Here is a 27,197-nt window from a genome sequence, read left to right as displayed (position 1 = left end):
TAATATCTGAGAGCCTTTCTCCTCACCAACCCTTCTGCCATGGGCAGGAAACAGACCAGGTCTGAGTCACCTCCTGGCCCAACAGGTGTTTGAGAAACATTGGCTGGGGGCACCTGGGGGCTCAGCCGGTTAAGCATCCAACTTCAGCTCAGGTCATGATCTCACAGTCTGTCAGTTCGAGTCCCGCCTCGGGCTCTGTGCTGACAGCCCGGAGCCTGGAGCCTGCTTTGGATTCTGTGTCTCCTTCTCTCTCTCGCCCTCCCCGACTTCTGCTCTGTCTCTCTCTGTCTCTCAAAAATAAATAAATGTAAAAAAAAGAAAATTAAAAAAAAAAAAAAAACATTGGCTGAAAGGTGAGAACAGACCCCATTCAGGGAAAGAATAGATAGTGGATGCCTGGTGGTAGGAGGAGATGCTGAGATGGGCTAAGGAGAGAAGTGGACCCAGGTGAAGAGTAGTTTGGGAAAAGGGGGACTCACGGGAGTCCTGTGCTCTGCCATCAAAGTGCTGCTGAAGGGAAGAATGAGAGGCAGTAATGAGTTGAGCCCTGCCCCCCAGGAGCAGGTGAAGGTCTGCTTCCATAGGGGCTAGGAGCCCACTTCCCTGTTCCACCCTGATGGTGCTGGCATGGACTCTACCACAGAGGTAGACAGCCACAAGGAAGGAGGCAGGCTTGTCAGGGAAGTCCTCTAGAGCAGCCCAGTGCCCACTATACAGGATGGTAGGTTGACATACCAGTCTCAGGTTGACATTGCTGGGTGCTTGGGGCATCTCCATCCTGGGTGCCTCCATGAATCCCTGAAAGGACTCCTCAGTTCCCTGGATGCTGGGGTAAAGTAAAAGCAGGAATACAGGATAAGGCTCTTGGCCCCAGCCTGAATTTAAGAGATGGACTCTCAAGCATAGGGGTATGCAAAGGAAACTGACCTGCTTAGTAGCAAAGCCTGGGCTGGTTTGCTTGGTGTCTGATGCATCTGGGCCAGCCTAAAATGCCTGGAGGAGGGACCAAGCAGTGAGGGCAGCAGACTTGCTGGTTCCAGGAACCAGCACCATTCATCTCTCCCTTTATACTGGAGATAGCCAATGTCCATTTACAATGCCCACGTTGTTATCCCCACCTTCCCCTGAGTCAGTCCTGTGCCCATAAAAAAACTCATCCCGAGGGGCAGAATAAGTGTCGAGTGGAGGGTAGGGGTCAGGAATAGGGGCAAATGCCCAGTGCATGATAGACTCTGAGTCTAAAGCACTGGGCCTCATCCACATCCACTGCATTCCAAGACCCAGCTCTGTCAACAATGGAGACAACTTCCCCCTAGTGCCTCTCTGCCTCTAACCTGACAACCTCTGGAGGGGGAGCAGCTCCCACTAATAGCAGTTTGCCTGCTCATCAACTTGGGCATTGTCATCAAATCTTGGTGAAAGAACCTATCACAGATGGGGACCATTAGTGGGCTGGGGTAAGAGCCCAGGGTTAGGAGCCCTACCCTTGGAAGAGCTTGCTGAGGAGCCAGCACAGGGCCAAGACAAAGAGGGCACTGGTCACTGTTAGCACCACCACAAACCAGGGCTCCGGCTGCCAGAAAGTCTCTGTGTCGGTCACAAGCAAGGGTGTCCTCACTGAAGGCACCTGAAATGGGGGCCACAGCCCTGCCAAAATGCCCTGATCATCCAGCTTCCAAACCACTCCAAAGTTTGGGCTACCCCGCACCCCAGAGTTGCTCTTCTGTATTGTCAGCCTCCATGCATTCAATGGTTCCCTCTGGAATGCCTTCCCCCATAGTTCCACTTGGAAAACTAGATCTCCTTGCCCTTCAAGATCCTTTCTCCCTACCCCCCAAAGCCCCAAGGACCCCCCTCACTGTGGCTCTGTGGGTGTGAGTGGCCACTGTGCTGGCGCTCCAGGGAACTAGATGCACAATGACAGTGGCTGTGGTGCTGAGGTGGGGGATGGAGGGACCTGCATCAGCTACATGGATCAGTAGCTCGTAAGTATAGAACTGCTCTGGCCAGGAGGGCCCCAAAATGATGTTGTTGTACACCAGGGTGTCTCCTTGCAGGCTGAATTGGCTCTGACTATTCCCTGAAAGCAGAAGAAAGGGACCATTGTTGGCCTTGACCTGCTCCTTCCCCAACAGCCTGGTGGCCCCCCATGATCCTCACCTCCCACAATGCTGTAGGAGAAGGCCAGACGCTGTGGCTCCTGGGGAACCCAACATGACACCTTGGTCACCTCCACACTATGGCCCAGGAGAGTGTAGATGGTGAGTTCCTGAAACGGAGGCTGACACTCGGGGGCATGATCGTTCACATCCTGCAGGAATATGGCCAGGTCACCCCAAATCCCCAGGCCAGCTCCTCAGCCTCCTCCAGAACCAAGGTGTCAGGCAACAGGCTCCAAAGTTTTCCACAATGAGGCACCATCCCTCTCCAGTCAACCAATGGAGGAAATTTAGGCAAAGTGTAGAAAAGCAGAATGCCAGAGGAAGATGTGAACACTTTCCGATTTTTCCCAAGGCCTCAGGGCTCAATTACCTCAACCTCAATGGTAATGGTACAGGAACCAGAACGGTGGTGATTGGGGTCCTGGTCTTGGCTATGGTCAATCAGCAGGACAGTGAGCCTGTACAATGTCTGCAGTTCATAGTCCAAAGATCCCAGGAGGTGAACCTCCCCTGAAAGAGATGCCCACAGCCTCAGCCTGCAGTCAACTCTGGTTTCACCCCTTCATCCCAGCCCTAGGGTGGGAGTACCACTGAGACGATCCACAGAAAAGATGGTAGGCCCGCCAGAGATGTAGTACTCAATGCTGTTGTGTGGGTAATCCTTGTCCATGCCCACCACAGAGCCCAGCAGAGTATGGGGCCCTGCATCTTCCCGGATCCGGAACTTGTGTGGAACACAGGTTGGGGAGAACTCGTTGACAGGAGTCACCATCACCAGTACTGGCACCTCAGCTGGAGACCATTTGGTAGTCAAGGAGCTGGTGTGGGGTGCCCAGCCATTCCCTGGGGTCTGAGGAGGGAGACATGGCCCTGCTCTGGGGGTCTAAGGATGGAGAGGGTCTGGAGGGAGGGCAAACAATAGCCATCTCTTGCTGGGTGGGGAGGTGTCAAGGAGAGATATGCCCCACCCTAGGGAGACAACCCTGCCCTTTTGATTTCTATGGGAGGATAGGTGACTCTATCTTGAGGATGAGAAGAGAGAGGTACAGAACAGCCCTGTCCTGGATGTCCAGGGCTGGGTATGGTCACTCACTGGTCATCAGGGGCTGACCACCATCGAGCACCAGGATGGAGGCTGCATGCTGAAAGCAGGCCCCAGGAGCATCACAGTCCAGGGTGGCATTCACCTGGCCAGAGGGGCCACAGAGTGAGGCTGAGCTAAGGCCTGGAGAAGTCTAGAATCACACTGGGGCGCCTCAGGTCAGGGCAACCACACATGGTCAACCCTGAGCTCTTGCTTTCCAGCTCTGTGGGTGCAGATTGGCTCCACCACCATCTCCCTCATGGTCACGGTCTCAGCTCCCACAGACCTTTGCCCCCTAACCCTCCACCTTCGGGTCCCCAGCACCCTGCATGTGGTTCTGGAGGCGCGGACTGGGCACCTCTAGGACCCTGTCTCGAAGGCAGAGGTGAGCTGAGCCAGGAGGGCTGTGGAACTGCAGCTGGTAGTCCAGGATGGAGCCAGGAGAGTCTGGATCGGCACAAGTGAAGGTGTTCAGCACGGTGCCCACCAGCGTGGTCTCGGGGATTTGGGTCCTGAAAGCAGAGTGCGGGCCGCAGGGCAAAAGTCAGTGTGGACCAGGAGAACCATGGCTCTCACCCCTGTAGCTTAGGTAAGTCTCCTGTATACTCACACCAGCATCGCTGGGAGGCAGCGTGGAGGCCAGCGGTTGACTGAGCGCACGTTCACCGTGAGCTCCAGGTCAACGCTGGCCCATGGCCAAAGCCGCTCGTAGGCCTTCACCCGCAGACTGGTGACCGCCGAGCCCCGGGCCTGCGCTAACTCCAGGGGCGCGGTGGTGCGAATCACACCGTCGGCTGGGCGGGGTAGGGGCGGGGAATGCTGAGTTTAGACCCGCCCCCAGGTCAGTTCGATCCCCACGGTCACACCTAATCCACCTTCAGCGCGAGGGGGTTGAGCCTGGCCACCCCTGCTCCCTCCTCCAAGGCTCGCCTCTAATTGTAGCCCGGCCCCCAAACTGCACCGCGCCGGCGTCTGTCTGGGCTTAAGCCCCATTTCTCAGGAGGGCGACGAGGTAGTGCGGATCACTGTGGACCAGCCTCGCAGGCATCCCGCACAGGCCCCGCTACGCTCCTCACCACGTCCGATGGAGAACAGCGGGCAGGGCACCGGGGAGAGGATTTCGTAGCGTATATCGAAGCCCTGGGCATGGACCTGAACCACTTTACCCCCGGGGGGCAGGTCCTCCAGGATGGTGATATTCGAGGCCTGCTTCCTGGACCAAAAAGGGAGCACTAGCCATGCACTCTTCCGCCACCCCTGGCCCCATCCGCGTGCCCCTCTGGGGCTTCCCTCATACGCAGCTCTCTGGGGACACCCCAGCAGCCCCACACCTTAACCTTACTCCTAATTTCCTCCCTCACTGTACCCAGGGTAGGGGAGTCTTACAGGAAGGAGATCTGGCTGGAGGGAACAGGCAAAACTTTCACCTTGAGCATCCCAAGGCAGCTTTGATTTTGTCCAAAAGTCACCAAAATCTGAAGCTGGAAGACCTGCAGTGCACACAGAGCAGTAAGGGAACTACAATGTGTGTATACCTGTATGTCTGTGCCAGTCTTCTCTTCAAATAGGCCCCTTCCCCCTGCCTGGGGCCCTCCACAAGGAGCCCCCCCCCCCCCCATCATCTCTCATTCTGCAGACAGGCACTCCTTTGAGTCCCGTTCTTGGGGCCATAAATACTTCCATTAGGATGCAAACAGCTCAAAGAAGTGTGATATCTGAGTTATTCACAATGAGACATCATTTAGAGTCTGTCACTAGACATGGAATTTTAAAGAAGGAATTTATCAGGGTACCTGGGTGGCTCAGTCAGTTAAACGTTGGACTCTTGATTTTGGCTCAGGTCATAATCTCACAACTCATGAGTTTGAGCCCTGCATAGGGCTCTGCTGACAGTGCAGAGCCTGCTTAGGATTCTTTCTCTCCTTCTCTCTCTCTTCCCCTCACTCACTTGCACTTTCTCTATCAAAACAAATAAACTTTTTTAAAAAGACTTGGAAATGTTAAAGAAAGAATTTCTCCAGATGCCTGGATGGCTCAGTTGGTTAAGCACCTGACTCTTGATTTCAGCTCATGATCTCATGGGTCAATTCGTGAGTTTGAGCCCCACAATGAGCCTTGCATCGGGCTCCATGCAGACAGTGCAGAGCCTTCTTGGGATTCTTTCTCTCTCCCTCTTCCCCTCCACTGCTCTCACACTCTCTCTCAAAATAAATAAATAAACTTTAAAAGCAAAAAACAAAACTGCTAATGTTTTAAAAAATAATAATAAACAAGGAATTTCTCTAGCCTCCTCCAGACTGTACTAGCCACTTTACCCAGAACTTTCTCTTCCGGTGTGACTGCTTTGAGTATTCTCAATTCTATTAGAGGCACTGGGTGCTCCCAGAGCCAGGAATCCCTTCTCTTTCTAGAACTCCAGAACCCAGCACAGAACCAGGCCAATGTGGAAGAACAGCCAGAATGTGGCAGCATGTATAGGTTTGGGCTATGTCTGAATGAGGCAGCAAAATCTAGAAGGCCAAGAACAAACCTCCAGGAAGTGGTGTGGCTCTGTCCATTGTGTATCCCTACATCCCAAGTCATGCTCACCTTTTGAGCCTGGCCTCTGAGGCCCTGGGATGGCGCCAGCAGCCAACCTTGACCATTGATGGAGAAAGGTCCAGGGAAGTATGGAGGGTCCTGGGCACTGATGACACTTATCTGACAGGACAGAGAGGCTGGAGACCCCAGCCCCAGGCCCCAGTGCCCCCACAGCATCCCTGACAAAATCCCCCAGCAACATAGCAAGTACCTGCCCACACCCAACCCTCCTATACCCTGATGCAGGGTGGGTCCCCAACCTCCACCTTGACCTCTGGCCCTGATCTTCAATCTTCTCTGGTTTTAATCCAATTATTTTGTTTTTTAAACTGCATTTCTTTCTGGATTACAAAAGTGACTCAGTTTTCATGGAGAATTCAGAACACACAGAGAACATGAAAGAAAACAAGCCCTTGAGATGCCCTTATAGAAACAGTCATGGTCATTGGGAGTGGGCAGCCATCAATGGCTCTTTACAAGAATAGGCATCATGTAGAGGATTAGCTGACACTAAAGTGTCCCTCTGCTAGGGGAGGGGTGTTTGGTTAGAGAGGGCTGGGCCAGGAAGGGCTGGGCTTGGTCTCTCCATGTGCCTCCCTCATTCTGCCCCCCCCCCCATACTGCCTATGTGCTGGGCTCACCTGGGCATGCTGGAGTTCCAGACCTGGGAGCAGCAGAGTGTACAGCCGGGCCCCAGGTGTGACTGTCTCCAGAACCTGAATTATTTCTCCAGCTAGCCAGAGGAGAGGTCAGGGAGGCTCTGTTCAGGCTATGCCTGCCCACCCCCTGCTTGCTGCCCCTGGCCTCACCTGGGCTGGCAAATCGGCCAGCACATGCACTATGAGCAGGGTCCCGCTGCACATTCACAGAGAGTGGTCCTTCCATCACACGGTTGCCACACGTGAACCGCAGCTGCAGCTGATAGTGATTCACTGATAGAGCATCCAGCCGGGCCAAGCTGCTTAAGGTCACCTGTACCAGGTAGGCAGTGCATGTGGGACTATAGCCTCTCCATTCCCTTCTACTACCTGTGGCCTTGCGAATTAAGGTCTGCCTTTGTTCCCCCATGGTTCCCATCTGTGCCCGTGCTTCCCATCTGTGCCCATGATCCTACCATGCCCACATAGGTCCCCTGCCACCTGGTCAGGCTGGGTGGGTTGAAGAAGGTGGTGGGTGGCTGCACGTGGACCAGCTGCAGGGTGGGGATATGAGAAGTGCAGTTGAAGGAGAAGGACTGAAGGATCGTGCCGGGTCCCTGGCTCTCAGAGACATTTATGAACCAGGGCAGGCAGTGGAGTTCTGTGAGGAATAGACAATTCAGGCTGGAACCCCCCCTCTCCCCCCAGAGCATAGTCCTGATCTTCTCCTTCAGGGCTTGGTCACATCTCACGGCCAAGCAGCCAAAAACTCTTCCTTGTCCCCCACATCCAACTATGGCTCAGTTCATTTCACAGAATTGGAGTGAGGACTTGGTTGAGGAAGTAGCCATGATAAGAAATAAGGGTCAAGGAGTTCGATCTTTGCCCTTTTCCTGGCTCTCCCCCAGCCCCTGCACTCTATGGTAGCTTATCTGAGGAGGGTCACAAATCCACCCCAGTGTAGGAATTGGGCGGGGGGGGGGGGAGGATAATGAGAACTGGGATTTCCCCACCCACCAGCTCCTCACCAAAGACAGTCAGAGCAAGCAGAAGCGCCAGGGGCCTGAGCAGTACCATAATGGCCTGAAGATGCAGACAGCAGAGGAGACTCCAGAAGACCAGACGTGTTTGTCAGGCCTACCCCGTTGCCAGGTGAGTCGCTTAAACACAGCTGAGCAGGCTGGACTCCTGGACCTTCCAGATTCCAGCTCCGCCCATCCCTGGTACTTGAGCTCTAGACTCCAGACGGGCATTAAGAGGCCTGAACAACACCAGGTTTCACTGCTTCTGATGAATTCTCCTCATTCATTACTACAACCCAAAGGAAACATTAGGAGAAAAGGATCAAGCTTCAGGGAAACTGAAGTTCAGGGAAGTAAGTCTCAGTCATGCAGTCCTTGGAGACAGCACAAGCATAGCACCCAGGAAAACTGGGCTCAGGACTCGCTACCCCACAGAGTCTAAACTCCAGTTGCCCACTTCCCTTCACCATTAGAACGTTATCTGTCTACGAAATCTGAGCCCAGCCATTAACAAAATTTCTTAAAAGTTGTCTATGTTTAAGAAGCAAAAAGAATCCTAGGTGATAGAAATCAAAATAGTGGTTATTTGGGGGGGATATCATCTGAAGGGGGCACAAAGTGGCCCCTTGGAGGAGCTGGGGATAGTCTATACCTTGATCTAGGTGACAGATGTACAAGAATTTAACATTTATTGAGCTGGGGGTGCCTGAGTGGCTTAGTTGGTTAAGAGTCCGATTCTTGGTTTAGGCTCAGGTCATGATCTCACGGCTTCGTGTGTTTGAGCCCTGTATCAGACCCTGTGCTGCCAGCATGGAGTCTGCTTGGGATTCTCTCCCTCTCTCTCTCTCTCTCTCTGCCCCTCCCCCTACTCGCACTGTCTCTGTCTCTCTCAAAATAAATAAACTTAAAAAAACATTTATTGAGCTGTATCTTTGAGAGTTGCCCATTTGTTATATTTACACTATATGTCAAATTTTAATTTTTTTAAAAAAGTTTATTCTGAGAGAGAGAGAGAAGGGGCAAAAAGAGAGAGAGAGAGAGAGAGAGAGAGAGAACATTCCAAGCAGGCTTTACACTGTCAGCCCAGAGCCTGATGTGGGGCTTAAACTTGTAAACCTGTGAGATCATGACCTAAGCCAAAATCAAGAGTCAGGCACTTAACCAACTGAGCCACCCAGGCACCCCAGAGTCATATGTCAAATTTTAAAATTTGTTTACACTTGCTCTTTCCAATTCTTCATCACTCACTCTCTTCTGCCCACTATCATCAAGTTGATCTCTCTCTTCATGAAACTGCCCTTGTTGGAGTCCTCAGAGACCTGCATACTGCCAAATACAGCAGTTCATTGTCCAACCTTACCTCCTTGGCAGCATTTGACACTTACTCCCTTGGCTCCTAAGGTACCTGCACTCTCTGTTTCCTCCCACCCCCCTGGCTGCTCCTGCTTAGCCCCTTTGCTGGTTCTGTTTTCCTACCACCACCCAGAGGAGTGTTCCAGGGCTCAGGTCCTGACTGCTGCCCTCCTCTGTCTACACTTACCTCCCCCCATCACACTGAAGCCAATGGCCTTAAATACCATCTACTCACTTTGCCTCCCAGGTCTAAGGCTTCAGTGCTGATCTCTCTCCCAAATTCCAGAGTCACATACCCAGTGACTGACCCGGCATCTTATGTAGGATGTCTAACAGATATCTCAAAGGTCACATGTCCACAAATAATCATTTGGTTTTCCTCCCCAAACCCTTTCTTCTCCAGTCTTTCCTGGATCATTTCACAGCAATTCCATCCAACCAGTTTTTCAGGCCAGAAATCTAGGAGTCAGGTTAGATGCTCCTCTTTCCCTACTCATATTCATGCATCAGCAAAGCTTGATATTAGCTCCAGAACATGCCCCAAACACCTCCTTCTGTGTCCCAGCCCTACACAGACCCAGGTCCTCCCCTCCCTTACTGGATGAGGGCAGGAGCCTCCACTCTGATTACAGAGCGGTTCTCCTAAAGCAGCAGGGATTATCTAAAGAGAAGCCAGTCCAGGTCATTCCCTGCTCAAAAGTCCCAGTGCTCCCCATCACTCCACGAACATCTAAGGTCACTAGGAGCCTGGGTTTGCTGATCTCCTCACTCCCCCACCACTGTCTAGACACTTGGTCCTTTATGTTAAGCCCTGTCCAAATCCTCTCTTCTTGGGACCTTTAACTGGCTGATCCGTCTGTCTAGAATACCCCTCTCTCTTTTTTTTTTTTAAAGTTTAATTTTATTTATTTTGATAGAGTTATAGAGAGCAAGCGGGGGAGGCGCAAAGAGAGAGGGAGACAGAATCCCAAGGCGGCAGCACGCTGCCAGCACTGAGCCCCATGCCGGCTTGAATTCACAAACCTTAAGATCATGATCTGAGCCAAAATCAAGAGTCAGACCCTCAGCCGACTGAGCCACCCAGGTGCACCTAAGATACCCTTCTTTATCTCCCATGATGACCCATTCAGATTACATAGAGAACGCTGCCTCTGTGAGTCCCCCTCTCCCAAACGAGGCCGTCTGCCCCCATTTCCGGTATTTTTCTGTCTACTGATTAGTCTGTCTCAAGTTAGACTGTATCCTCTAACCTAGTCTTGGATCTGACCATTCTGGACAGAAAGCGCCGCCCTACCCGCCCTGCTCTCACTCTAGGTAGGCTAGTGGTACGAGCAGAGGGAATGCGGATGTTGCCGCAGAAATCGCGGCTAACCGAGCCCTCCCCACTAGAGGGCGGCCACGCCTTGCTTGGCCCAGACGCGGGGCGGAGAGGGCGCTGGCTGGGCCTTGTCTGAGGCCCCTCCTCTGCGCTGCCGCGAGGTCCGGAGCTCCTGGAATCCTCTGTGGGGCCGGACCCTCCCATCACTCACTTCCAGGGTCTGTCGAGGCCGGTTCCAGTAACGTATACAGTGGGTCGCGCCCTGAATGGGCCATAGCACTGCTAGATCCGACGGCTGGGGGCGCTCTGCCTGCACGTGGACGTAGCTAGGGGATCCGCACGCTCTTGAGGCTTCCTGCGGGAGGGACTGTGGTTCTATCTCGGGAAAAAAGGGGAAGCTAAGGCTACTGCGGGTAATGACTTGTCCTGGCTCAAGCAGCGAACCTGGAGTCAGCTCAACCGCCCAGGGTATCGGGGAGTCCCGGGCCCGACCCGCCGGGCTTCCAGCCACAGCCCTGCCCCTCCCCCTAACCCCAGCTGGTGCGGAGTGGGGAGTGGGCGTCAGGCTCACCCACCTAACAGGGCCCGGGGGGCGGGGCCACTTCAGTCCCTCCCCGCCCCCATTGGCTGCGGCACCAGGGGCGGGGCGCGGCTGCCAGATGTTGGGGCAGCGGCGGCGGCGGGAGCTACCTAGAGCAAAGAGCAGCGGCGCCAGTCAGAGGGCCAGGGTGCCGCTGGCCGGCCTGCTGGGCCCTCGCTGCGCTTGTCCCGCTGGAGTTCGAAGAGGAACTGGCGAGCCTGGCGGTGGCTCCACCACGGGCATGCACAGCGCTCGGCTTGACAGCTTCTTGGGCCAGCTCCGCTGGGAACTGGTGAGGCTTGCGAGCGGGTGTGGCTTGTGGGGACGCGTGTAGGGTGCCCAGCTGCCTTCAGGCCCGAACGACACACGGGTAGGGGGCCGTCCCGAGTGCCCATCCAAGGCGGGATGGGGGCGGGGTGACGCAGATGGCCCAGATGGCCCGCATCGGGTTTCGGACGGTTGGGAGCTGCCCTGGGCATCAAGTAACAGCCGCCCAGCTGGCCGAGCTGCCGCGGCGGCGGCGGCGGCGGCGGCGGCGGAGGGAGTTGGCGGGGAGAAACTTATCTTGGGGCGGAGCAGGGGGCTGCGAGGGACTAAAGAGGTGCTAGCGCTACTATGGATGCCTTCTACCCCAGGCTGACCTGTACTTCTACCCCCCACCTGGCAAGTGCTCTTTCTCTGAAAGACGCTGTGAGCTTTGGGGAGCTGAATCTCTCAGGAAGCAGGGGATGCCCCCCCACCCCCAGCCCTAAACAGGACCTACTTCCCGATGCAGGCAGGCCCGCAACCCTGCCTCCCGCCCTGGTGGCGGGTACCAACTTGCCCAGCTCTGCGTGCTGCAGCCTGCCGGACTGCCACCAGGTCGGCTGATGCGAGTCACACGAGCTACGTGTGCCAGCGCCCCCATGCCGGCCCTGTGCCCACTAGAGGCCTTGCTGCCCAGGCCTGCAGGCCTATCCAGTCCTCCTGGGCCTTCTGCTTTGGGACTAGTCTGGCTGCACAGGCAGGGTGACAACTACCCCTCCAACTTGGACCCTCTCTTCCTCCACAGCTGTGTGGCCGGGACACTGGCTCACCCCCCATGTCTGGCCCCCTTCCACCACCACCCAAACCTGGCCCAGGTGTTTGGCTCAGCCATGGACTCAGGGCCTCAGATGCCTTGGAAGAGGACTCAGTTGGCTGTGTGGAAGAAGAGGAAGGTGTGGTGACAGGAGACAAAGGTATTGCCTTGAGGAGCCCAAGGGAGCATGCCCTGGACTGGGACTCTGGCTTCTCTGAGGTGTCAGGCGGCACATGGAGAGAGGATGAGCTGCCTGTACTCCAACACCCAGCACCCCCAGCATGGCCCCCCCACAGACAGCGTCTCTCGGCCAGTGGCATTCCCCTGCCCAGCAGGGCTCCTGTGGCCAGTGCACCACCTGCCCACCGACCACGGCCCAAGTCTACCCCAGATGCCTGCCTGGAGCACTGGCAGGGCCTGGAAGCTGAGGACTGGACAGCAGCCCTGCTGAACAGAGGTCGCAGTCGCCAGCCCCTAGTGCTGGGCGACAACTGCTTTGCTGACTTGGTGCACAACTGGATGGAGCTACCAGAGGCAGCAAGTGAGGGGGACGATAGTGGTGGGCCCCGTGTCCGTGCTCGGCCCCCTCAGTTCCTGCTTGGGCTCTCTGAGCAGCTGCGGCGCCAGCTGGCTAGGGCACGCCGGGCAGCTATGGCGGGAAAGCGACTGTCGTGCCCACCTCGCCCGGAACCTGAACTGCCTGCAGATGTCTCAAGATTTGCAGCCCTCATGAGCTGCCGCAGCCGCCAACCCATCATCTGCAATGATGTCAGCTACCTCTGACCCTGCCCTCCAGCCTGGGACAATAAAGGCCTTTCTCTGGTCTATCCTGATTCCATACCCCTGAGGCTCTAGGAGGTGGCCCCAGCCCTTTGAGATGCAGCCCAGGCAGGCGAAGCTAAAGAGCCTTTTCCTTCCCTTCAGGGGTCCCCATCATGCCCGCATCACCCACCCTATGCATTACCACCCCATGTTTTGCCATCCATCCTCTCCACTTATGCCCTCCTTCAACAAGTGTTTATTGAGTGCCTACTGTGGGCTCAGGATACAGGGCTCGATAGAACCAGGTGATAGGGCTGCTGCCTTGTCACAGCTCATAGTGCAGGGGTGGGAAGGTAGTGTCCTCCTCCTCCCCCTCACAGATGAGCTCCAGCACCAGCACCTGCTGCCCAGGCTCAAGCATCCGGCTTGTCATCTGCTGCACCAGTTTGGTCACCCTGGTAGTGTGGGGTGGAGGGGTAAGAGGATGGGGGAGATTGGGTAGGTAAGCAGTGGTAGGCAGAGTGACCTGACATGGACCAGATGGTGCTGATGGGCCAGAAGGAGCCCAAGCCAGGGGCAGGAGCAGCTTAAGACAGGAAACATCTGAAACTATTTTAGGAGCAGCAGGCAGGGCGGGCAGGAGGCAGGAAGCTGTGAGTCCCCTGGGAGTGGGCTGTGAAAGGGGGGCTTAACAGAGTGTGGAGGAACTGATGGGGCTGGCCAAGCAGGCAGCTTGGAGGCCACTCCTCAGGCTTTCAGCCCTCACCCCACCCCCAGCCCATTTGCTGGCTCCATTTGGCAAAAGAAAGCTTCAGGAGGGTGTGAGAGGCCCAAATGGGGTTGGGAATAGGAAAGACTTCAGCATGTCTCCCACCTCCAACCTCCAAGGACAGAACAAGTCCTGGCTAAAGGCAGGTGTGGGCTCACCTAAGGGCCAGGTGCTGGGCCTGCTTTTCAGGTGACCACCCTGCTGAGTAGAGTAGGGCCTTGCCGTGCAGCAGCATCTTCACCCTCAGCTCATATCGTTCCTAGAGAGAGTCAGATCAGGTGCCAGCTAGGCCAGGCTGGGCCAAGCCTGAAGGCGAGGAGTAGGAATGGGGCTCACCTGGAGATGGGCCAGCAGCGACTTCAGGGTCCTTTCTGGCTGCCCAGCAGGCACCTTCAGGCGGTCCCAACAGGTCCAGGTCCATGTCAGGTGATGGCACTGGGGGTCGGGGTGGGGGGGGAGGAATGAGAAGCTTCTCACACACCCCCTCCCCCTCTCCATTACCAGCAGCTAATGGCCCCTTTCCTAGGGAAGGAGCTGGACTAGAGGCAGGAAGCAGAAGCCAGGGGGGTGGGGTTGAAAGGTGGGATCTGGGCCCAGAGTCTCAATACCCTCCCCGCCTATGCTGGGGCCAGCACAGGAAATGGGGCTATGGGGCCCCCGCACAGGGAAACAAGCAATCCATCACACAGGCTGGTTTTGTGTGTGTGTGTGTGTGTGTGTGTGTGTGTGTGTGTGAGGGGGGGCGTTGCTTCCTGAGGAAACAGGAGTAGGGCCGCTGCAGTCTCTGATAAAGCAGCTTGATCCTCAAATGCAAGGCTGGAAGCTGGGGGGTACATCCTGCCCCTTCATTCTGTATTGCCAGGGCCTTGGACTGCATGAGCACAGAGGTTCAAGGGGCACAACGACCACTAGGGCCCCAATGGCTGAGACCCCAGCAGGAACACAGTCGGCAGGGGTCTCCTCTTCCTGTCCCCTTTCCTTCCCCATTTCAAGAGTCTTGGGATTCTGGTGACTAGAGCTGAGGGTGGCAGGCAGCCAGGGGCAGACCCCCACCTCCAGAAAGCACAGTGGGGTCAAGCTGAGATGAGGCCAGAGGTGAGCTGGGGGGGATCCTCCCTTGATCCCTCCCCCTCTACCACAGACAAAGGCAGCTTATGTGCTAGAGGAGAGGCCCTTCACAAAGGAGCTCTGTGCACTGTGCCCTGAGGGTCCCCAGTAATAGCCCAGTGCTGGCCCATGACCTCTCCCCTCTCCCCTGGTGAGGGTATTCTCTCCATCCCCTCTCCTGTGCCCCAATAAAATGCCAACTAACTACTTTCTAGCCTGGGCACACAGCCAGGGGCATTCTCAGCCCTGCACTGGAAGGAACACACATGCACACAAGCCTGGGAACGCCCGCATGTGTACTCACATGCACACCCACACAAGCCCACATTGAAGAAGAGTCCTGTACTCCCATCTGGCACACAGATGTACAAGCATCCTCCCTCCATGGCCACACACCTCAGAGCCAGGGATGCCCAGACCCCTGTGCACTCACACCTATGACATAAGTACTCACAACCCCACCTTCGGTAGTGAGCCTTTATTTAACTTAGCTTGGAGAGGATGGGCCAGGATCCCCATGCCATGCAGGCTGAAGTTAGGCTCTGTTTGGGGCCAGGGCTCTAGTCCCCCCTCCCTACCACCTCCCCCTTAGGGCTCTGCTGGGAGGAGGCTGTGAGGGATGTCTGGCTCCACTAATGAGTTAAAGCTGCAGCTCCCCCAGACTCGAGGCAGTGGAGGGGTGGGGGTGGCTGACGGCTGCTTCCTGTGTCTGACAGGTCCCAGTCTGGCTTCACAGCAGGCAGGGGGCTGGAGGCAGTCTTAAGGACTCCCCCAGAGGCTGGATTCTGATACAAACCCGAAGCCAGAGTAGACCCTGTTTTGGTAAGTGCAAGGAGAACCCAGGCCTGGTGTGAGGGGGTGTCAAGGGCTCACCTTCTGGATGGCTGGGGCACAAGGCACCCAGCGCTCAAAGCGATTTTCGGCTAGATGCAGGTGGCTGTGACGAAAGGCACTGAGGGGCCGTGGCCTGCCCACCACCTTATACAGCTCCAGGCCCACCAGGCCAGCCACAGCTGCTGTAGTGGTGGCAATGGCTGGAATAATCTGGCCCACAATTCGCTTGCTCTGCCAAGGACAAGAGATTTGGGGTCTGGGCCCAAGGTGTAGGGTTAAGGTTTGACCTCCACCTCTCGGCCTGAGCCCTAAGGGGCAGAGTTACCTGGGCACGGTTGGCAGGGGGGATCCCATAGTTCTGAGCTCGCAGGCTTGCCGCCGCTGCCACAAAGTCCACATGGAAGTTGCTATCATTGTCCTGTGAGGCCCAAGTCACAGTTGTGTTAACACTGCCCTAGAGTCCCTCACCATGGCGAACCATGTGTCACTGTACAGGTCTTCCCACAATTCTGTGGGGTGGATGCTTACATCTCCCCGCTTATCAGATAAGGAAGCTGAGGCTCAGGGAAGGTGACCTGCTTTTGGGGTCCTGCTGGGAGGAGAATTCAGGCCAAGGGACTTCAAAGCTACTTTCTTAGCTCTTGACCTTCCCCAACAACCTCCCCAACTTGGCCCTTCACCCCTACTTGGACTCCCACCTTCTCAAACTTCAGGGGCTTGAGGGGAGGGCTCCCACTCCAGACTTCCAGAACTTTGTGCAGTTTCTTCAATTGCTCGGGGCCTGTCAGAGGAAGGGGGTGGAAGTTCTTAGCCCCTACCTTCTATGTTCTCCCTGGAGCCTGGTGCCTATTCTTGATCTCTCCTAAGCCTAAACTTACCACTTTCAGGGAGACCCCGATTGATGCTGCAGTCTCCTCTCCAGCAGCCCCAACCCTATTCGTCTGTGTGTGTGTGTGTGTGCGCGCGCGTGCACATGTGTGCATGCATGCACCAATTATCTCTGTCCTCACTTGGGGAACATAACTAGGTGCTCTCCAGCATCCAGTGGTTTGTAGGGATCTTTTTTTTGCTGAGAATCTGCCATGGGAACAGGGGTGCAGGGATATGGGTAGCAGGGAGAGGGCCTACTGAGGGGCTAGAGGATGAGCCCAAGCCTTGAGAGAAGCAAAATCAGAGAGCCTGAGAGATAGTATTTGACTTCAGGGTCCTCAGGCCCCATCTTGCTTCTGCAGCATAGGCTGAGGGCTATGACTTTGGGTGGCAGCATAGAGAGCCAGAGTCGGGAGCCTCACCAAACTCAGCAGAAGCGCGAGCTAGCTCCAGGTCATAAGGAAAGATGGGGGCCAGGTGCTGGGTGACAGGCAGGCGCAGCGACTTTAGTAATTCCCTGAGTGCAGTCTGGTCCCGTGAGCCAGGCAGTCCATGCATCTGGGCGTACAAGTTAGCAGCCGCCAGCACATAGAGGAGGTGTGTGTCCTGCAGTCAGAGCAAAAGCATGGGAAGATGCATGGGTAGACTGAGCAGTACAGGTACATGGGGTAGGGGTCACCACCCATTTGTGGAAATGTTGGAGTGTCTCCTCTGTCTCACAGGTGGACACCCACATGTACACAAACACAGCAATCTCCATCAGCATCTGCTCATCTCTGAAGAATGCAGAACAGGGGCCCACCTCTGCTCTGAGGGGACACACCCCCATCTTGGGGTTCCTAAGGGACCCCACTTACTTGACTGGCATCAAACTCCAAGGGCTGGGGACACTGTTTGGAACCTGACCAGAAAAGAGTTCCATCCTCGAGCACCTAGGGAAATCGAGGCTGCTGGGCTCAGTCTGGTCCCCCTGAGCCCCCAGCCCCCCAGTACCTAGCTACCCACTTTATTGGGTGGGAAACGATTCAGCAGCTGCATGATGCCATTATGGAAGCAGAGTTGCCAGTGGCCAAGAGCCCACACCACACAGTCCTTCCAGGTCTGTGGACGCTCTCTCAGGACACCCAGCACCTCCTGCAGCACGGTCAGCACCTTTAGCCCATCTGGTTCTGCCAGAGAAGTGGGTGCCCTGTGGAGAAAGGAGGGGCCTCGAGGCTAAACCCTAAAGACTCTTGCTAGGGGCTCTGGACTCCCATCTGCTCCTCCTTTTTTAAAAGTTTTTTTTTTTAAGTTATTTATTTATTTTGAGAAAGAAAGAGTGCATGGGAGGGGCAGAGAGAGGGAGAGAGTGGATCCCAAGTAGGCACAGAGCCTGTCAGCACAGAGCCCGATGTGGGGCCCCAACTCAAGAACTGTGAGATCATGACCTGAGCAAAACCAAGAGTCAAATACTTAACTGACTGAGCCACCCAGGCGCCCCTCCCATCCACCTCTCTTGGTGGCCTTACTGTTGGTGACGGTTGATGGTCTCTGCAGACAGATGGAAGAGCCCCTCAAATTCATCCCGGGCCCACTGTGGGGGAGAGAGGAACCATGAGGTGTCACATGGGTAACCGGTCTGCCGCTGAGGACTGAGATGGGTGGGCTAGGGCTTTCTGGGCTACTTCCTACCTGCACGGTGTGCTCAACTGTGCTGGGGAAGTGCCGCAGGGTGCAGACAGGGTAGGTAGCATTCTCAGAGTCTATAGCTGAGGCAGAGGCTCTGTAGGTCTCAGTCACCCATGGCATGAATACTGAAGCATGTCCTGAGGTACCCTCTGTTCCGGCCTCCAGCAGTGGCTTCAGATAGTGTGTGCAGCGAGCAGCCACATAGTGCCCTAGTGAGGGGGCCAGAGGGTCAGGAGTGGGGCTGGCACTGCCTTGACCAAGAGGCTGAGTTTCAAGGGTGAGTGCTTACGGGCCTGGAAACTGTCCAGGGCAGCAGCCACTCCGTCCACATGAGAGAAGAAATTGTTATCATAGATGTGCTCTGTAGTGGGATCCAGTGGGTAGGTGAGCGGGATCACCTGCAAGTCTGAGTTCAGGCGGTGAGCAGCCTCTGCAGCTACCTCTGCCTTGGGCCTCTGAGAAGAGAGCAGGAAGATGCTGGATGTGTTGGGGAGGCATTGTGGGAGGACAGTCCAGGATGCAAGGTGTGGGTAGGGGCTGGCACTCACACCAATGTCCTCGGTCCTGAAGAGGAACTGACGGCTGAGATTGGAGCGCTCTATGTAGTCCATGTCGGCAACAGTCACTCTCCCACTGGCGCCAGCTCCAAGGCCCACTAGGGCAAAACCTTTGAGCAGCTCACAGCCAATAGCTCCAGCACCCACCTGCCAGCAGGAGCAGACTTAGGCAGAGGGCCTGGCCTGGCCCTCCCACAGACATCTCCCAACTGGACCACAAAGCTCACCAGGAAGTAGTGCTGGCGGCTCAGCTTCTCTTGAAAACCAGCCCCAAGCACTGCGATTTGCCCATCATAGCGGCAGTGTCTCTAGGGGACACAAACAGGGGTCAGTGATAGCCACTGTCCCATGCTGTGTCTCCCTCTTATACTAACTTTCCAGGTCAGGATCTCTGGGCCATTCTTTCTGTTTCTTCCCTAGTCCTGAATTTGGAGAAGGCTTGCACTCCTGTCCCAGGTTCTTACCGGGGCACAGTCCTCTGGTTTGGGAAGGTGCTCCCCATCTTCTGGAAGGCAATCGAGGGCATCAAAGTAAAGCCACTGGTCCAGAGGCATGAACTTCCTGGAGATTGCCTAGAGGCCAGCATTTCATTGTAGGGACTCCTACCAGCTCCAACCCCTTGGGATCCTGGCTGGGCTTCACCAGATGGGCAAAGCCTCCAAGGTCACTGTCTGGTACTTGGGCACCCTCTGGCACCCACACTTATCTCCACACCCTTCCCAGTCCCACCCTGCCTGTGCCTATGCTCACCTTCAGCACTTCCTGGGCAGCCACTGCACCCAGCAAGGCTGCCATGGGGCTCAAGCCACCAGCACTACTCAGGGCGACTGTCCGCACTAGAGCCTCATCCAGAGACTCCTCCAGCGGCTCTCCTCCTGTCCCCTTCAGTGGTTCCAGGGACCGGGCCAGGCCCACCACCATCTCTGCATCAACCTGTGAGGTAGAACTCTTTGGGCATGGCAGCCCAGGCCTGAACTCCACCCCCTATTCAAACCCTTCATGCAGCCATCCCCCATTTCCACAGAAGAGGAAGCAGAACCTGAATGTGAAGGCCCAAACCAGTTGCCAAACTGTGCAGCCCCACCAGAGAACGCCCAGACAACGCCCATGGGGGCTTCACCACTGGGAGTAGACATTTCAGCCATAAACTGAGTGGTTAGGAGGTGGCGGGGTCCCCAGCCTCTGTGCCTGGTACTTTCAGGGACCCACTCTCTGGCCTAGAGACAGTGTTATCATTTCCTACATGTAAATGGGAAACTGCCTCTGGGACTATAACTTGGGTCTGTGAGATAATCATTGTTGCCTCCTGGTAGGTGAGACCCCAGTAAGACAGAGGTTCAAGGGAAGAGCAGAGGGGCCACTCACAGGATCCCAGGGCTGGGGCAGGCGGCCGTTGAGGTGCTGGAACTGGTGCAGGGCACGGAAGGCCTGATGTAGGCAGCGGGCACGGTGAACTTCCTGGGAACTCTGGGCCACCACGTGGGGCTGGAGCAGAGCTACATCCAGGGGCTTCTGTAGCAGGTACTCAGCTCAGGGTCGGGTTCAGAAGACTGTGGGCCCCTTGAGGCTCCCAAGCTCCCCTACCTCAGATGCACTTGCACTCACATGGCTCACAGTCTTGGGCCTCTTGACCTCAGTGACAGTTCCACCACTCAAGTAACAGGAGAAATTTGCTGTGTCCCCAATCTCCAAGGTTCCATCCTCTAGGGGAGATCCAGCCTCGTCAGTATGACCTCTGACCCTGAGTAGTTCTTTATACTCTATCCTGTCTTGCATCTGTGTCCTTGGCTTTGCTCCATGCTGAGGAAGGTAAAGGGAGAACCTATCCCCAAGGACCAGAACCAGGCTGTGTGTGCCCCCAGTTGGGGCTTGGGTGCTGAGCCTGGAGGTGGAGAGGGTTGGCTTACCTTGCAAGTGGATAGGCCGGGGATCACAGCCATTGAGTTCTACCATGCCCTCAATGCCTGAGAAAGTCACCAAACCCCCATCGTAGAAGTTGTGGGCCTCTGTTTTCAGGGTAAGAATTCCAGGGGAGCCCTGGAGAAGAGGTGGCTTGGTTCAGGGGTGCCCTCCTTGGTCAGCAGGTGAGCACCTACACTGCAACACCCACCTGGGAGATGTGCTGGATAGCAGCTGTCAGGGGTTCTGCCTCTGTAGGGTCTTGCACAGTGAAGTCCTCACCAAAGTCACAGAACAGCTGCCTGCAGTGTGGTGGTAGGGGTCACTGAGACGGCTCAGTGGTTAATCACCATGCTTGTGGTGAAGGGTGGGAGACACTAGGACAAGCTCAGAGAGCCAGCACTGGGAAGGGATGCTGGGAGAGGCTTGGAAGCTAGAGTTTGAGCGACTTACTGGAGTGGGTCTGGAAGCCAGGGTGGAAGAAGCAGAGGGGTGGGAGTGGGGACCAGAATGAGAAGGGGATGCTGGGACAGGCCTGGGGCTGGGTGGAGGGGCACTGGAGCAAGCCTGGAGCTAGGAATAGCACTGGGACCAGTTGCTGCCTGTGACGTGGTAGGCTAGGCAGGTAGATAGTCTCACTCACCCCACAAGGCCCCGGGTATCAGCCACCAGAAAGCAGACTCCGAGCTTATGGCATAAAGCGCCCACCTTCAGCTGCTCCTCCAGCTTCGAGGTAGTCAGCACCACTACCTGGATGGACCCTGTCATCAGCAGGGCCGGAACTGCTACTCAGCTCAGGGCTAGAGGAAGGGACTGGGCTCAACTGGACAGTGGGGCAGGGAGGGTACCTGGAAGTCCAACAGCAGCTCCTCGGTGATGTCACCTGTGTGGATGCAAACCTGGACAGCTCTGTTGAGCTTAGCCACAGGTTCTTGAGATGCCTCAGCCCTGCTTCTTTCCAAGTCCTGCTCTGAGAGGAAAAACTAGAGAGAGACACAGTCTGGCTTGAGCAAGGAGATGTCTCTTGGTCTTTGGTCTGGGAACCCATAGCCTCCCCCCAGTGCCCGCCGACCCTCACCTGGGCAGCCAGGTCAGACCAACAGGTAGGGTAGGGATCATGCAGAGTGAGGCTGCCCACACCCATGAGGACCAGGTTTTTGGCCACCTCAGCCCCCAGGCCCTGAAGGCCTGACAGCAGGACCTTGGCTCCCTGAATCTTCTGCATGGCAGGCAAGTCCAGCACATACCTGCAGGTGGGGAAAAAGAAGGTATGCAATCGGAGATCAGAAGTCAGAAAGCCCTCCCCATTGCCTTCCCCACCTCGGGCCTCACAGCTGCCGTGAGTATAGCTCTTCATCCAGCAACTTGGAGGTCTCCGGGACAGTCATCCTGAGGCTGGACACCAGGCTGCAGTGCTTATAGATAGGATCGCTGTGTGGGAGGCTGCGCCAGCAGAGGCCAGTGCCTCACTGTGGCTAGTGTACACAGGCACGAAGTCTACGGCACTGAAGAATGCAACCAGTCACAGCTTTCTTCCTGGCTCCTCTGTCATTTCAGGGGAAATGAAAGTGAAAGTAAAACTAGCCTGAGCCGGCTTAGTCCTGCTAGTCCCGCCTCCAGACCATTCGGAACAGTTCTGGCAGCTGTAGGGCACAGGCAAAGTGGAACAGACTCCTGGGTCTATTCAACCTCTGCAAGAGCAGGCGTCTTTCTTGAGGAAGGGAGCCACGGGAGGGATCCGTGTGAGCTGGAGGCAATGGTCTCCTGTGGTTCCCTAAATGTCCCACACCTCACGTGCAAGACCCTACAGAGGCAGAACCCCTGACAGCTGCTATCCAGCACATCTCCCAGGTGTCGCTGCCTGAATGGGCTTCCGGCCCACAGACTGCTGGCAGGAACCCCCATGTCCTGAGGCCTCACTTGGTCCACCACACAGTAAAGTCAGTTCTATCCCAGAGGCTTTGGGAGCTTTTGAAGTTACATTGTCCTGACCCCGGGGCCCAAACCCCAGAGCCAGGTGGAGCCTGATCTCTTTGGGAGTACCCACCTGCTTGGCCCTGGGCTAACCCTTGCCCACAGCTGCCAGCCCAGGACAGATGGAAGTCCTAGGTGGCCAGTCAGGGATGAGTCTTGGGTCTCAAAGAGGGTGGTCAGTCTCTGAGCACCAGACCTAAGAGTGGCAGACATGGGGCAGCCATGATCACATGTGTCCTCACTTTTCATTTAAACTTTTATTTTGAAATAATTATAGGCTCCAAGGAAGTTGCAAAAAAGTAGAGAGGTCCTGTGTACCCCTCACCCACAGATGTGTCCTTTGGCCTTCTTAGGAAGCTGGGGCCAGTTCTCCAGAGGACAGACCACAGTTCTCTCACAAAACTGTACAGTAGCTAAGCCAGATGTGGTCATAAGTTCTTTTTTTTTTAAATGTTTATTTATTTTTGATAGCAAGAGAGAGAGACCATGAAAGGGGAAGGTGCAGAGAGAGGGGGGGACAGAAGATCTGAAGTGATCTCTGAACTGTCAGCACAGAGCCCGATGCAGGGCTTGAACTCACAAAGAGAGATCATGAGATCATGACCTGAGTGGAAGTAGGACGCTCAACCAACTGGGCCTCCTAGGCACCCCATAGGTTCATTTTTTAAGTTGAGGTAAAATTAATATGTTAAAATAACTATTCTAAAGTGTATAACTCAGTGACATTTAGTGTACTCACAGTGTTGTACAGCCACCACCTCTCTCTAGTTTCAAAACTTTTTCATAACCCACTGAAGAACACTGCCACCACATTAAATAATCACTACTTATCCCCTACCCCAATCCCCTGGCACTTAGATTCTTTCTGTCTCTAGGGATTTGCATATTCTGGGTATTTCTGTGAAAGGAATCATACAAAATGTGACCTTTGATATCTTCTCTCTCTGACTTAGCCTACTTTTGAGGCTCATCCAAACTGTAGCATGTATTGTTAATTTTTTTTTTATGGCTGAATAATACTCCATCGTATGCATATATCACGAATTGTTTATCCAGTCACCCGTTGATGGACATTTGAGTTGTTTCCACCTTTGGGATATCATGAATAGTGCTGCTATGACCATTCTTGAAAATGTATTTGAATACTTGTTTTCAATTCTTTGGGGAAATACCTAGGAGTAGAATTGCTGGGTTGTACAGTAATGTGTAATTTTTTTGAGTGTTTTCTACCACTAGCGTACAAAATTCCTATTTCTTCACATTGTAGCCAACATTGGTTTTTCCTTTAAAAGAAAAGAAAAAAAAAACTTATACCCAGAGTGCCTGGGTGGCTCAGTGGGTTAAGTGTCTGACTTTGACCCAAGTCATGATCTCACTATTCATGGATTTGAGCCCCAGAGTTGGGCTCTGCACTGCCAGTACAGAACCTGATTGGGATTCTTTCTCTCCCTCTCCCTCCCTCTCTCTCTCAAAATAAATAAGTAAACCTAAAAAGAAAAAGAAAACTTATACCCATCCTAATGAATATGAAATAGTATATAATTTTGTTTTCATTCAGTAAACATTTACTGGGTGTGTCAAATGTACTAGGTATTGAAATTACAGCTAGACTATCTTTTCATGACTGGGTTATTTCACTTAGCAACACTCTTCAAGGTCCATCTATATTGTGGTATATTATGGAATTTCCTTCCTTTTTAAGGCCACATAATAGTTCTTATGTGTATATACCACATTTTGCTTATCCATTCATTAGTGGGTGGATACTGGTTGGCTTTCATTTTTTAGTTATTGTGAATAATGGTGTATGAGCATAGGTGTACAAATACCTCTTTGAGATCCTGCTTCCAGTTCTTTTGAATATATACACAGAAGTGGAATTACTGGATCACATGGTAATTCTTTTAATTTTTGAGGAGTCACCATATTGTTTTACACAGTGGATGTACCATTTTACATTCCCACCAACAGTGCACAAGGGTTCCAATTTATCTAAATCCTCCCTAGTCCTGTTTTGTTTTTTAGACAGTAGCCATTCCAGTGGGTGTGAGGTGGTTTCTTATGGTAGTTTTGATTTGCACTCCCCCAATGATTAATGATATTGAGCATCTTTAATTAAAAAAAATTTTTTACAGTTTATTTTGGAGAGGATAGAGAAAGGGAGAGAGAACCTCAAGCAGGCTCTGAGCTGTCAGTGCAGAGCCCGATGTGGGGCTTAATCCCATGAACTGAGAGATCATGACCTGGGGTGATATCAAGAGTTGGACACTTAACTGACTGAGCCACCCAAGCACCCTGATATTGAGCATCTTTTAATGTGTTTATTGGCCACTCAGATATCTTCTTAGGAGAAATGTCTATTCAAGTCTTTTGCCTGTTTTTGAATTGGATTTTTGTTGTTGAGTTTTAGTTCTTTATGTATTCTGGATATTATCTGTTATCAGTTATATGACTTGAAAATACTTTCTCCCTTCTGGGCTTGCCTTTTTACTATGCAGATAGTGTCTTTTGGTGTCCTTTTAAAAAAATTTTTTAGGGGGCGCCTGGGTGGCTCAGTCAGTTAAGCGTCCGACTTCGGCTCAGGTCATGATCTCACAGTTCATGGGTTTGAGCCCCGCGTTGGGCTCTGTGCTGACAGCTAGCTCAGAGCCTTTGCCTGCTTCGGATTCTGTGTCTCCCTCTCTGTCTCTCTCTGACCCTCCCCTGCTCATGCTGTCTCTCTCTCTCTCAAAAATAAAAACATTAAAAAAATTTTTTTAGGGTGCCTGGGTGGCTCAGTTGGTTGACATCCAACTTCAGCTCAAGTCATGACCTCACAGTTCATGGGTTCAAGCCCTGCGTCGGGCTCCGTGCTGAGCTCAGAGCCTGGAGCCTCTTTCAGATTCTGTCTCTCACTCTCTCTCTCTGACCCTTCCCTGCTCACACTGTCTCTCTCTCAGAAATAAGTAAAACATTAAAAACATTTTTAATTGTTTTTTGTCCTTTTTAAATTCTAAATTTTAAAAAAATGTTTGTCTGTTTTGAGAGAGAGAGAGATAGAGGGGATGGGCAGAGAAAGAGAAAGCGAGAGTACCGAGCAGGCTCCATGCTGTCAGCGCAGAGCCTGGAGCTGGGCTCCATCTCACAAACTGTGACATCATGACCTGAGCTGAAATCAAGAGTTGGACACTTAACCCACTAGCCATCCAGGTACCCCAGCCTTTTTTTTTTTTTTTTAAGTGTTTTGTTGAAACACCAGTGAAGCTTTGTGGTCCTGGGCTTTTCTTTCTTTTTTTAAGATTTATTTATTTTGAGAGAGAGACAGAGAACATGTGAAAGGGGCAAGTAGGGCAGAGGGGGAGAGAATCTTAAGCAGGCTCCATGCTCAGTGCAGAGCCTGATGCCATCTTATGACCCTGGGATCATAACCTGAGCTGAAATCAAGAGCCCAGCACTCAACCAACTGAGCCAACCAAGCACCCTGGGAGTTTTTTGAATACTGATTCAATCCCCTTACTAGTTGTAGGTCTGTTCGTGTTTTCTTTCTCTTCTTTGAGTCAATTTTGTTGGTTTCTGTGTTTCTAGAAATTTATACATTTTAGTTAGGCTACCCAATTTGTTGGTGTACGGTTGCTCACAATATTCTCCTATAATCCTTTCTATTTCTGTAAAACTGGTAACAATGTCCCCATTTTAATTTCTGGTTTTGATAATTTGTCTTTTTTCTTTTAATCAATTTATTTAAAAGTTTGCCAATTTTGTTGACCTTTTCAGAGAAGCAACTCTTGGTTTTCTCTGATGTTTTTTAGGATTCTGACACCAATTCCAACGTGTGCATTTATTCCACGGCCACCAAGCAGTTCTCCAACAATAACTGGGAGTCCTAAAATTCAACTCAATTCTGAAACTACCTGGAGACAGCATCAGAAGCACTGTCTGCCTTGAAATCAGTCAGCGCCTTTTGGAACTGGAGCTGCTGTCCCTATAACCCTGAGGAATGGGGGATGATGGCTGGTTCAAGTCCAGCTCTTCCTTCAAGTATTTTTCTTGTTGTCTGATCAGGCATCAGAGTTCTGAAATAGTTGATGACAATTGCTTTTTCCAGCTCTTTGTATTTAGGTCTGCCAGAGTTGTTTTGTTGTTGCTTTGTAACCATCACAGCTATTTCAAAAACTTTATTTTTTACAGATTTTATTTTTAAGTAATCTATACACCCAACGTGGGGCTGAAACTCATCACCCCAAGATCAGGAGTTATCATACTCTATCTACTGAGCCAGCCCACTTCTAAAACTTTAAATTTAAAAAAATTTTTTTAATGTTTTATTTATTTTTGAGAGAGAGAGAGAGAGAGACAGTATGAGCAGGAGAGGGAAAGAAAGAGAAGAAGACACAGAATCCGAAGACAGCCTCCAGGCTCTGAGCTAGCTATCAGCAGAGAGCCTGACACAGGGCTTGAACCCACAAACTGCGAGATAATGACCTGAGCCAAAGTTAGAGGCTTAACCGACTGAGCCACCCAGGCGCCCCAAAAACTTTAAAATTTCTAAAACTTTATTTTTATTTTTTTAACGTTTATTTATTTTTGAGAGACAGAGAAAGACAGAGCATGAGCAGGGAAGGGGCAGAGAGAGAGGGAGACACAGAACCCGAAGCAGGCTCCAGGCTCTGAGCTGTTAGCACAGAGCCCGATGCAGGGCTTGAACCCATGGACTGCAAATTCATGACCTGAGCTGAAGTTGGAGGCTTAACCGACTGAGCCACTCAGGCGCCCCAAAATTTCTAAAACTTTAAAATCACCCCAGGCAGAGGGGGATGGGGGAGATAAATGAAGGGAATCAGGAGTACCCTTATCGTGGTGAGCACTGAGTAATGTACAGAAGTGTTGAATCACTATATTGTACACTTGAAACTAACATAACATTGTATATTAACTATACTGAAATTTTTTAAACAGGGGGAAGAATTTATGTCGAGAGAAA

General features: G+C 53.2%; 3 protein-coding genes across 6 annotated transcripts; 1 reads left to right on the top strand and 2 right to left on the bottom strand.

Moving 5' to 3' along the window:
• Window positions 1–324: 324 nt before the first annotated feature.
• Window positions 325–7,541, bottom strand: CDHR4 (cadherin related family member 4). Its single transcript, XM_039228280.1, is given in 19 exon segments — window positions 325–438; window positions 441–510; window positions 736–826; window positions 928–984; window positions 1,485–1,627; window positions 1,860–2,080; window positions 2,161–2,311; window positions 2,533–2,672; window positions 2,751–2,954; window positions 3,256–3,349; window positions 3,605–3,758; window positions 3,857–4,040; window positions 4,323–4,459; window positions 4,633–4,736; window positions 5,836–5,946; window positions 6,468–6,559; window positions 6,636–6,798; window positions 6,941–7,125; window positions 7,493–7,541. Coding segments are annotated over 19 exon segments (2,418 nt in total). The 3' UTR covers window positions 325–370.
• A 3,278-nt stretch (window positions 7,542–10,819) lies between these two features.
• On the top strand, window positions 10,820–12,605 carry INKA1 (inka box actin regulator 1). Its single transcript, XM_039228279.1, has 2 exons — window positions 10,820–11,029; window positions 11,789–12,605. Exons 1-2 carry the CDS (start codon window positions 10,979–10,981, stop codon window positions 12,578–12,580), a joined length of 843 nt encoding a protein of 280 aa, XP_039084210.1. The 5' UTR covers window positions 10,820–10,978; the 3' UTR covers window positions 12,581–12,605.
• A 192-nt stretch (window positions 12,606–12,797) lies between these two features.
• Window positions 12,798–21,801, bottom strand: UBA7 (ubiquitin like modifier activating enzyme 7). Of its 4 annotated transcripts, none has more exons than XM_039228311.1 (24): window positions 21,596–21,801; window positions 21,342–21,510; window positions 21,112–21,246; window positions 20,907–21,013; window positions 20,475–20,565; window positions 20,272–20,401; window positions 19,970–20,067; window positions 19,730–19,876; window positions 19,115–19,297; window positions 18,829–18,936; window positions 18,592–18,672; window positions 18,356–18,511; window positions 18,097–18,262; window positions 17,811–18,016; window positions 17,648–17,712; window positions 17,145–17,328; window positions 16,997–17,071; window positions 16,562–16,745; window positions 15,968–16,050; window positions 15,595–15,687; window positions 15,309–15,500; window positions 13,665–13,763; window positions 13,487–13,587; window positions 12,798–13,014 (listed from the first exon to the last, which is right to left on the bottom strand). In XM_039228311.1, exons 1-24 carry the CDS (start codon window positions 21,649–21,651, stop codon window positions 12,885–12,887), a joined length of 3,039 nt encoding a protein of 1,012 aa, XP_039084242.1. In that variant the 5' UTR covers window positions 21,652–21,801; the 3' UTR covers window positions 12,798–12,884. The 4 variants fall into 4 exon arrangements, with proteins under 4 accessions (XP_039084242.1, XP_039084243.1, XP_039084244.1 ...); XM_039228312.1 differs by having other exon boundaries at window positions 21,584–21,650; XM_039228313.1 differs by lacking the exon at window positions 15,309–15,500.
• Between the last annotated feature and the right edge of the window lie 5,396 nt (window positions 21,802–27,197).

This window comes from Hyaena hyaena, unplaced genomic scaffold (genome assembly GCF_003009895.1).
Source record: "Hyaena hyaena isolate Hyena2069 unplaced genomic scaffold, ASM300989v1 scaffold_30, whole genome shotgun sequence".
Lineage (NCBI taxonomy): Eukaryota > Metazoa > Chordata > Mammalia > Carnivora > Hyaenidae > Hyaena > Hyaena hyaena.
Note: the sequence above shows the minus strand (reverse complement) of the source record. Positions and strands in the feature narration are given on the sequence as shown.